This window comes from Crotalus tigris, unplaced genomic scaffold, assembly GCF_016545835.1.
Source record: "Crotalus tigris isolate CLP2741 ecotype Arizona unplaced genomic scaffold, ASM1654583v1 scf7180000024427.8105951120:4207309, whole genome shotgun sequence".
Classification (NCBI taxonomy): domain Eukaryota; kingdom Metazoa; phylum Chordata; class Lepidosauria; order Squamata; family Viperidae; genus Crotalus; species Crotalus tigris.
Genome location: NW_024100595.1, coordinates 2,138,298 through 2,148,868, shown reverse-complemented (window position 1 = coordinate 2,148,868; position 10,571 = coordinate 2,138,298). Strand labels below are relative to the sequence as shown.

At 41.8% G+C, this 10,571-nt stretch overlaps 1 protein-coding gene across 1 annotated transcript; it reads left to right on the top strand.

The window, feature by feature from the left end:
- Positions 1-2,755: 2,755 nt before the first annotated feature.
- On the top strand, positions 2,756-10,474 carry CD2BP2 (CD2 cytoplasmic tail binding protein 2). The gene is made up of 7 exons (XM_039330269.1): positions 2,756-2,923; positions 4,447-4,528; positions 5,410-5,542; positions 5,864-6,021; positions 7,519-8,053; positions 8,513-8,631; positions 10,139-10,474. Exons 2-7 carry the CDS (start codon positions 4,454-4,456, stop codon positions 10,247-10,249), a joined length of 1,131 nt encoding a protein of 376 aa, XP_039186203.1. The 5' UTR covers positions 2,756-2,923; positions 4,447-4,453; the 3' UTR covers positions 10,250-10,474.
- Positions 10,475-10,571: the final 97 nt, after the last annotated feature.

The following is a 10,571-nucleotide window of genomic DNA, read 5'->3' as shown; positions in this document are numbered from 1 at the left end:
AAGAAGAGGATACTTGCTGGAGTTAAAGACACCATCAAACTTAAGCACAATTTCTCCTGGTCTGCTCCGTCTGCTTTTAAATACTCACAAGCGGCTAAAACAGTGATTCTCAACCTTTCTAATGCCGTGACCCCATAATACAGTTCCCCATGTTGTGGTGACCCCCAAGTGGGTGTGGCCACCAATAAGAGGGAGTAGGACAGCTAGGGAAAAGGGAAAAAAATGGCGGACAGCATGGTTTGGTGACCCCCGTGAAATGGTCATTCGACCCCAAATGGGATCCCGACCCACAGGTTGAGAACCACTGGGCTAAAAGAAGCAGATGTGGAAGTGGCAGCTTGCTTCATCCCAAAACTTCGGGACGAAGGCTCCCTGGAACGCGGAGACGCTCAGGCTCTGAGGGAGCTCTACCCTCCAATCCCCAAAATTATAGGGATCCAGGGGAGCTTTTACCTCTACCTGAGAGCTCTCCTCCTCCCTTTTGTCCAGGAAGGAGATTCAAGCCACGGGACAGCTGATTGTCAAAGTCCCGCAGCTTTTACACGGACCAGGAACGGGCGGCTTTGTAAAACACCGCCATCGTCGTTGCTGGAACCACCGGAAGCCGTGATCACTTGGCTTAATGACTATGTTGTCAGTTCAAATTGTGGTCACTAAACAAGAAATAGCTATATCTGACAAATTTTGGGTAAGTTGATCTCATATGTTATGGCAGATCTCCTCAATCTAATGCCCTCCTGAGGTATCTGATTTCAGTTCTACAAATCTTAGGCGGCTATGCTGCTTGACAAGTCCCATGCTGTGTTTGCATAACACCATGAACCAAATGAATGAACTTTATCTGGTTATTATATGTTATATTATGTGAAAACTGGACTAAGTAAACCCTGTGTAAATTAACTATGGATATGGTTAATCTATGTGGAAACAGATCTTTGCAGACAACTGTTATATGACAAAAATGTGTTTCTGTATATCATTGCCACACATCTGTTGGGTACCCAATTTTGGTAAGCTGCATTAGGGGAACATCTAGAGGATCCTGCCCTTGGTCTCATTTTCAAAGGCCCAGCATCAAGTAGAAAGAAGAGGCAATTACCACATATATCACTATCAGGAAGACTCATAAGATATAGTATTAGATTTAATGCCTATCAATCCATCAGCCAGATAGTAGTCACAATCATTTAAAACAATATTTTCAAATTTGGCAATTTTAAGGTGTATGGACTACAACTCTCAGAATTCCACATTTTCAAAGTTGCCAAGTTTGAAAAATAGAGATAAAACCACAGCTTCAGCACTGAACTAAAATAAGGAAGGGCAGCAATTCTGGATGGAAGAAAGCATATGCATTCTGTTTTTGCATGAGAACATTGGAGGAGTCCTATCTTAATAAGACCTGAACTGCTGAAGAGCCCCAGCAAATTATTCTATTTGATCCAAACTAGAATTTTAGGGATGAATGTATGTCCTAAGACCAAGAGTAAACCTAAGAGTCCAAGTTTTGCTTAAACATAACAACTGGTTTAATAGCATAGTTGTAGTGACCAGATATCTGTAATCAAGCTCTTTTGCTGAAGTTGCATCCTCATAGTTGTATAAGGACCTCTGTGTGCTTTAACTGGTGGAACACTGGAGGATAAATTACCTAAGCTAAGTGTGAACAAATTTGGTTAATATTTGACTGGAACCAATCAAGAAAACGTGAAAGCAATAGATATATTGGGAAAGCAATAAAAGGGGGAGGATTAGCAAATCACTTCCTTATTGTTGCCACAAAAAAAAACTTTTATCAAGTTGCCAGGAGCCAAGATTGATTCAAGGAAGAGTTACCCTAAGCCGGGAATTAAATAGTTTTATGAACAGCTCTGTAGATTCATCTTATTCTGGATATTATGTACAGTACATCGGAGAACAAAGGTATTCAATAACTAAGAAGCAGGGTAAAGAAACATAGGCTATTCTTGTCTATGGAGATTCTGTCATCCAGGTCATGGTTGTCCCAAAGGTACTTCTTCAAAAGGCAACTGGACTTTGTTTTTCCTTGAAGACATTTCACTTCTCATCCAAAAAGCTTCTTCAGTCTGAAGAACTGAAGGCTATTCTTCCTTGTTTAGAGCCTAATTAAGATAGACTTCCTCTGGCTATGGAGTTTTTAATCTAGCAATTAGAATTAATGGTAGGTCCATTTTTCACAAATTTATTTATTTAAAATATTTACATAGTTGCCCATCTTTTAACCAACTTTGGGATTCTGCCAATCTGGCGGGATTTCTTTACATTTCTTCAAGTTTTCTTGGAATACCAGCGCTTCTTAATCGCAAGAACACCATTTGTGTTCAATATAATCCGTCATTGAATAGAATAGAGCTGGAAGGGACCTTGGAAGTCTTCTAATCCAGCCCCTTGCTCAAACAGAAGAACATACCATTTCAGACAAGTGACTGTAGTCTCTTCTTAAAAACTTCCAGTGTTGGAGCACCCACAACTTCTGGTGGCAGACCGTTCCACTGGTATTGCATAATTACAGATTCAGAAAAGGGCGGAAAAAAGCCAGCAAGGGCTGAAATATAAATATACTATTCCTCCTAACAGGAGAAGCTCCAGATAGGGCGAAACTATTATTGAGCGGAGAGATCCAATTAAAATAATTATAATAATAATCCTCCTCTATCTAGCGCAGCATTTTATCAAAAGAGAAACACTTGATTCCCTGCCGCCAGTTTTGCCCACACTTCCCTTCGGCCAGATTGGGCGATGAAGTCACGGATTGCCAGAAACAACGTCACCTCCTGTGCGCTGAGTGGGAAAATGTCTCTACCTACGCATCATATCCGGCTCGAATGGCAGCAGGAGTCTGATGTCGATTTCTGCGCAGCACTGCTGGGAGACTTCGGGTGCTGTTGTTGCAGCCGCCTAGGTACTACCTGGGTCGCGTGTACGGAGATGGGGTGGAGGAGAAAGTGCAAATCCGCCAATTTTAATTTAGGGGTCCCCTTGGAGAATCGGGGTCCCCTTGGAGAATCGGAGGAATGGGAGTTCCAGTGATCCCTAAATGAATGTCGAGGTCGCCTCCTAAGTGTCTTCAAACGCGGTTGCTTTAGTGCACACTTGATTAGATGCACGAGAAAAGTCGTGGGGAACCCCCGTTGGCTCCCATACGTTTTATTGGGAGACGGGAGGGGGCGGTAGGCATCCCTTACATTCAATTCTCCAGTATGCCCAGTTGAGAAAGTATTTGGTGGGCTTCTGTTGAAATTAAAGGAGACGGTTTTGGAGTTCAGGAAGGGAAGGAAACTTATTTTAAGAGAAGGCAACAAAAGCCTCATTTTTGGAAGTAATGGTTTCTCATCTTTCTTGCCTCCAAAAGAAAGTGGAGAATTGTTGTCTGAAAACTGGGTTTAGCCTGGCACATGTGCCAGTCAGAACCAGAAACGAGAGGCGGTTCAAGGAACTTTTATTGAACTACTTCAGCAAAAGGGTCTCAGCAGCTAAAGGAGCCAAGACCTGGATCATATACAATACCAATTTTATACAGTTATGAATAAGGAAATTAACACCCTAAAATCAATCATTCATTGGTTCCTTGACACATGTTTCTTTTGATTGGATTCTTCTACTTTACCCTCCTTCATACATTGCATGTTTATGTTAATAAACTTTCTTATCAAAATGGGTGTGTTTTATTATTATAATAAGCTAGAGGTTGCCAAAGTTTATGTCTAGCATCTTTCTAACAGCGTCTTTCTAACTTAGGGATCTTCAAACTTGGCCCTTTAATGACTTGTGGAGTTCAACTCCCAGAATTCCTCAGCCAGGCATGCTGGCTGAGGAATTCTGGGAGTTGAGGTCCACAAGTCATCAAAGGGCCAAGTTTAAAGACCCCTGTATCTAACTTGTAGCTTTCTTGTTGCTAGGCCCTAGTGTCCCACCATTCGTTACTGGTTTTGTTACTCATTGCAGCTGCAATTTCCTGCTTCAGCAATTCCTTTAACAAACTTTCCCAATTCCAATCTGAGACCTTCAGAATGAAGGATTTTTCCTGTTATAATATTTGGGAATGCCTATTTGGAAAAAAACTGTCATGAGGGAGTATGCAGAATTTTTTTAGACTGTGATATTTTGGGCAGTGTTTTGGTTTTGAGAGTTTATGAAATTCTTCATTTATATTAACCTATCATTAATGCCAAAGGGTAGGCAATATGTATTGTGTGCATCTCCACTGGTATGGGTAGCAAAGGCAGAGTTGACAGTTACTTGTTTACAAACTTTCCCCAGAGGCAGTGTGTAGTAATGATAAGATCCTTATCAGTAGAGAAACCAGCATTCTGGTTAAGCTGCATACGACGATTATTAAAACTGCCAAGTTTGTGTTTTGGAAGAAGTTCAGTTTGTATGAGTTTGTTAAGTCTCTCTACTGTTGATTTGGGTTGCGTTTTACAGGGTCATCATGTCAAAACGGAAAGTCACATTCGAAGATCAAGGTGATGATGATGAAGAGGAGATGAGTCTCCCAAAGAAGAAGGTGAAATAAACCTTTCTAACACCTTTGCCTAATCTGAGCTCTTCTGCCTGTTTTTGGTTAGAGTTCCTATCAATACTGATCAATCTAGTGGTAGAAGCAACTCAAAACTGTAGGACAAACCACCTGGATGGAACTCAGATTGAGGAAGGATGTTCTTTAACTTGAGATCCAGAAAATAAAGCTAAGGGCAAACTTTTCATAACAGTGTTTCTCAATTTGGCAACTCATAAGATATAGATTTTAACTCTCATGCTGGCTGGGTTATTCTGGAAGTTGAAGTCCATACATCCTAAAGTTACCACATTTGAAAAACACCAATCTGTGAAGTTAAAGGCTATAGGATAGACTTAAATCAGGTAGTCCTCAATTTACAACCATTTGTTTAATGACCATGTTAAGTTACAACAGCACTGAAAAAAGTGACATGACCATTTTTCACATGTATCCCCATGGTCACATGATCAAAGTTCGGATGCTTGGCAACTGACTCATATTTATGGCGGTTGCAGTGTCCCGGGGTCATGTGATCACCTTTTGCGACCTTCTGACAAGCAAAGTCAATGGGGAAGCCACATTGACTTAACAGCTGTGTTACTAATGTAACAACTGCAGTGATTTGTTTAAGAACTGTGTCAAGAAAGGTCATAAAACAGGGCAAAACTCCCCTAACTGTCTTGCTTAGCAACAGAAATTTTGGGCTCAATTATGGTTGTAAATCCAAGACTGACTGTAAGTGCCTCAAGTTATTAGGGAAAAAAATAAAGAAAGCTACAGAGAGTAACTTGCTAATTTGAAAAGTTAGTTAATTTGTAACTTGACAATTGGGGGGGGGGGAAACAGATAAATCCTGAACTTCTGCATTCACTTCATCTCTTGAACAGTTGGTGGAACCTGCCATTGGAGGGCCAGGCAGCCGCTTTAAAGGCAAGCATTCATTGGACAGCGATGAGGAAGATGAAGAAGATGAAGGGCAGGGTAGTAAATATGACATCCTTGCATCAGATGATGTGGAGGGTAAGTAGGGAACTGTATTTATTATAGATTTCAGTAATCAGAGCTTCCATATTCTTTCCTCTCTCAGTTAAAAAAAAGTCAGTAGTCCTCAATATTTTTAGGTGGCAGTTAAGACACCACATAATCTTCAAATCTCAATAAGAAAAATGTTTTGAAGACTTTATAATTCAAGCAGAATGATTATTTTGGAGCAGAAGGTTTCATATTTACACTTTCTACTCCAGTAATTTACTGTTTGTTAACTGTGTTAAAAGTTAAAGTTAAATATTTGTATTGGTGTCAGGTCAATCAGAAATTAATCTGCTTACTTTATCTTTTTAGGGCAGGAATCTGCCACTATTGACTATGAAGATGGTATCCGGATCACCCCTTTCAATTTACAGGAGGAGATGGAAGAAGGTCATTTTGATTCAGAAGGCAACTATTTCTTGAAAAAAGAGGCAGTGATTCGGGACAATTGGTTGGACAACATAGATTGGGTAGGTCTTTTTGGGTAGAGTTGAAGGAAGATGACCAGTGCTATGGAAAAAGTGTGCATAAACATTATTTGAAGTAAATATAGGGGAGTTTTAGGACTGTGAAAGGAAATATCATGGACAAGCCATAGAATTCTCTGCCATCCATTCCATAATGGTCATCAGCTTAAACCAGTGTTTCTCAATCCTGGCAACTTTAAGATGTCGGGACTTCAATTCTTAGAATTCCCTAGCTTCCTCTACATTAGGGGTTCTCAACCTTGGTAACTTTAAGACCTGTGGACTTCAATTCTTTGAAGCTTTGCTGGCTGAGGAATTCTGGGAGTTGAAGTCCACAAGTCTTAAAATTGCCAAGGTTGAGAACCCCTGCTCTACATAGTACCACTCCACCAATCAAATTGAGAGCAATATTGACAGATGAAAGTGTGCTTGCAAAAAACGGAAATAATTGCAAGGATAAGCCATTTGTGTTCTTTTTCCAGACCTAAAATCCATTTTAATCCATAATATAGATAGTCCTTGACTACTGATCACAACTGAGCCCAAAATCTCTGTTGTTAAGTGAGACACTTGCTAAGTGAATTTTGCGCCATTTTACGATCTTTCTTGCCACAGTTGTTAAGTGAATCACTTTAGTTGATAAGTTAGTTATAGCAATAGGACTTAGACATATTTACCTCTCCACAGTGCCTTACAGCCCTCTCTAAGCGGTTTTACAGAGTCAGCCTCTTGGTTCCAACAATCTGGGTCTTCATTTTACCGACTTCAGAAGGGTGGAGGGCTGAGTCATAAGTTGGACCAGTTGCCAAGCAATTGAATTTTGATCACATGATCATGGGGAAGCTACAAATGTAAATGTAAAAAATGGTTCTAAGTCACTTTTTTCAATGCCGCTATAACTTCGAATGGTCACCAAATCAATTGTAAGTTGAGGACTACATACATACATACATACATACGTTTTCTGAGGTTTTCGCGGGTGTTTGTATGTAGGTCTTTGGTTGTTCGGGTTTTCTCCCGCGTAAAATTGGAAGTGTCTTGGCGACGTTTCGACGAAGTCCCATTCGTCATCTTCAGGCTGGTGTTTTCAGCTTCATGCTTCGAGGAGCAATATGTGGTCTTAGCTGTTTCTTCCTTTTAACTGCCAATGGGGGTATGAACTGATTGGATGGGAGCTTGGCTGTGTTCTGATTGGGTGGAGGTGTGTTCTGATTGGTTAGGGGCTTGGCTGTGCTCTGATTGGCTGGGGGGCTGGCTGTGCTCTGATTGGCTGGGGGGGTAGGCTGTGCTCTGATTGGTTCCTCGAAGCACGAAGCTGAAAACACCAGCCTGAAGATGATGAATGGGACTTTGTCGAAACGTCGCCAAGACACTTCCAATTTTACGCAGGAGAAAACCCGAACAACCAAAGACCTACATACATACATACATACATACATACATGCATACATACATTGCTTTTTCCCTTTACCTTATCTATACTTTTCTGATTTTCACCAGGTCAAGATAAAGGAACAGCCTCCCGGACAGAAGAAATCATTCAATTCTGCAGATAACAAGGAAGAAGATGAAGATGATGATGATGATGACGACGATGATGATGATCTTGAGGTAGGCCGGACACCTCTGGAGAAGAAAGAACTTCTGGAAAGGATGGTAGACTTAATGTTACCTGGTGAGACGGTGGCTAGAGCCATTCAAAGGTTTGGAGACAAGGGTGGCCCCAAAAGTAGTGGACGTCAGCGGAGGCCCTGGGCCCGCCTCAAAGTAGATGAAGTTGATCCAGCCGAGGAAGAGGATCCCCAGAAGCCTGGGTCACCTGAGCGGAAAGAGCAGCTGGAACAGCTGTCAGGGCTGGCTGACCAAATGGTAGCACGGGGGGTCTATGAGATCTACCAGGAAACCCGGGAGAAGCTGGCCGTGAGACTCCGGGCTTTGCAGCAACCACCTGCAGCACCTTCCTCTGCTGAACCAGAACTCGATATGTTTGCTGAGGAGATCGATGAAGCCAAACTGGGGGAGAAGACATCAGCAGGTGAGCATCGGGGGGGGGGGGCAACAGTATTCTGGGAGGAGCTGATTGGAAACACACAGTTGAGACGGTTTGCTGAATTTTATCACAGCAGGCGAGGGGTCACTTGTTGGAGTGTTTTTCTCTCTGTCAAGGAGAAATTTCCTTTCAAACTTGCAAAGCTGTGTGTCAAGAGCTTATTTGGGAAAGCATTGAAATATACAACCCCTCATCTAACACACTCAACAATCCTTAACTCAGTATTTCTCAACCTCAGGGACTTTAAGAAGTATGGACTTCAATTCCAAGAAACCCCCAGCCAGCATGGGATTCTGGGAGTTGAAGTCCATGTATCTTAAAAGTTCCCAAGGTTGAGAAATGTTGGCTTAACTGTCTGATGTTTAGGAGTAGGGGGGTAGGTGTCTTTTATTAGGAAATTTAGGAAAAATTCTTCTGACATATGTGCTTATTCTCCCACTACAGGAAGTCAGGTGCGTGGGGAGAGTGATGATAACACACTCTCTGAGGTGATGTGGGAATATAAGTGGGAGAACACAAACACATCTGAACTTTATGGACCCTTCAGCAGCTCTCAGATGCAGGTAAGAGACCAAAGGAGGATAGATGAACTTCTTGTTCACTTCCTCACTTTGTATCTGTTTTTCTCTATTCACTATCCTGTTAATGTCCTTCCCCCCCCCCCATTGGTGCAGATATCTTTTTCCCTTCTCCTATATCTCATTTATCTTTCTGTTTTCCCAAGTGACTTTTAAAAAGTGCATCTTTCTCCAATTCTATTCATTTTGATTGCCATCTGTTTAGTGTTACTGGTTGTTTGATTTCGCAGTTGTATATAAAATTTGATTTACATTGAATACAGGTAGTCCTTGACTTACAACTGTTCATTTAGTGACTGTTCAAAGTTACAGTGGCACTGAAAAAAGACCATTTTTCACACTTAGGACCATAACAGCATCCCTATGGTCATCTGATCAAAATTCAGACGCTTGACAACTGACTCACATTTATGACGGTCACAATGTCCCAGGCTTGTGTGATCCCCTTTTGCGATCTTCTGACAAGCAAAGTCAATGGGAAAGCCAGATTCACTTAACAACCGTGTTACTAATTTAACAACTGCACTGGTTCACTTAACAACTGTGGCAAGAAAAGTTGTAAAATGGGGCAAAGCTCACTTAACAAATTTCTCACTTAGCAACATAAATTTTGGGCTCAGTTGTGGTCGTAAGTTGAGGACTACCTGTACTGATGGAAGAAGGCTTCTGTTGGTGCACATTATTTTGGCCTTTCTTCCTGGCAATTGTGAGAAGGAAAGCCTGTTCCTAGGAAGATTTCCATATTGACAACCTTATGCATCAGAGGGATTTTTAATCAGTTGTCACATTTACATTGTTCATGGTTATAATTTATTTCCTTAGTCAGAATTTCTTTCTGGACGGTACATTTGCTGTGGGGATGGTGCTTGAGAATTAGTTTTGATTGATACAGCATCACCAGTTTCATAGTAACACACCCCATGTGCATCTTTTAGAATCTGGTTCTTTTCCTGACACCCTGTGGACGATGATTTCCTATTAGAATTTAAGAGTAACCTAAACCTAGGGCAGCATATTGGCAGGATCAGAAAGGGTGCGCAGCATTCGGTTGCCTTGGAATACCAGATCTGTGATAAATGATCTTCCAGTCCTTTATTAGCAAAACATTTGTGATTAATACGGTTTGATTTGTTCTGATATGGTCCTATCAGATCCCATATTGGCTGAGTGCATTTCAGATTGACCCTTTTGATAACGTTGCCAATTAAGTGACCCTCTTCGACATTGGTTGCCTCTCTCGTGAGTTCCATGCCAGATGGCTCTGTTTTCCTTCATGAATGAAGGTGGATATATACGTGTCCCAGGATAATGTCACAGGGTCCCGTCTGGGTCGGTCACCGGAGCTAGAGTTTTTGACTTCCGAGCTTTCAGACTCATGCTGGAGCCCATCCTCAAGGAACTTCTCTCTAGCAGAGCCTGTTTTCTTTCCTTTTCTCCTTTTCCCTGCCGTCCTTCTCTCTTTTCTTTCAAATTCTCTTTTCTGTCTCTTCAGGACTGGGTATCCCAAGGCTATTTCCCTGATGGGGTTTACTGCCGGAAGGCGGATAATTCCGAGGGCCCATTCTACAATTCCAAGCGGATTGATTTTGATCTCTACACATGATCGGAATCCACCTCCTGTTCTGCCGAGCACGAGGGATAGAGTTCAACCCAGCGACAGACTGAAAGAACTTGCCAGACTTTGGGGATGGGGGGAGGGTGAGGGCAAGGGGACAATATGTGTGTGCGTGTGTGGGTGCACTTGCTGAGGGGAAGAGGGGTTTGATTCACCATTTAAATTTGAGGGTGTTTGGGATTTTGTGAAAAAAATAAAATAACTTTAAATTGGCTGGGTATTACATCCCATTGCTGTAAGTGTTGTGTAGGGTAACAGTTGCCAGATACAAATAATCTTGTACAGATAGTCCTCGGCTTAGGAGCACAAT

Bases quoted from the DNA above. Each gene is read 5' to 3' on its own strand.
- CD2BP2 (XM_039330269.1), top strand. From the start codon at position 4,454: ATGTCAAAACGGAAAGTCACATTCGAAGATCAAGGTGATGATGATGAA. The intron at 4,529-5,409 runs GTGAAATAAACC...TCTCTTGAACAG, and splicing joins TGAGTCTCCCAAAGAAGAAG to TTGGTGGAACCTGCCATTGG. The intron at 8,054-8,512 runs GTGAGCATCGGG...CTCCCACTACAG, and splicing joins GGGGGAGAAGACATCAGCAG to GAAGTCAGGTGCGTGGGGAG.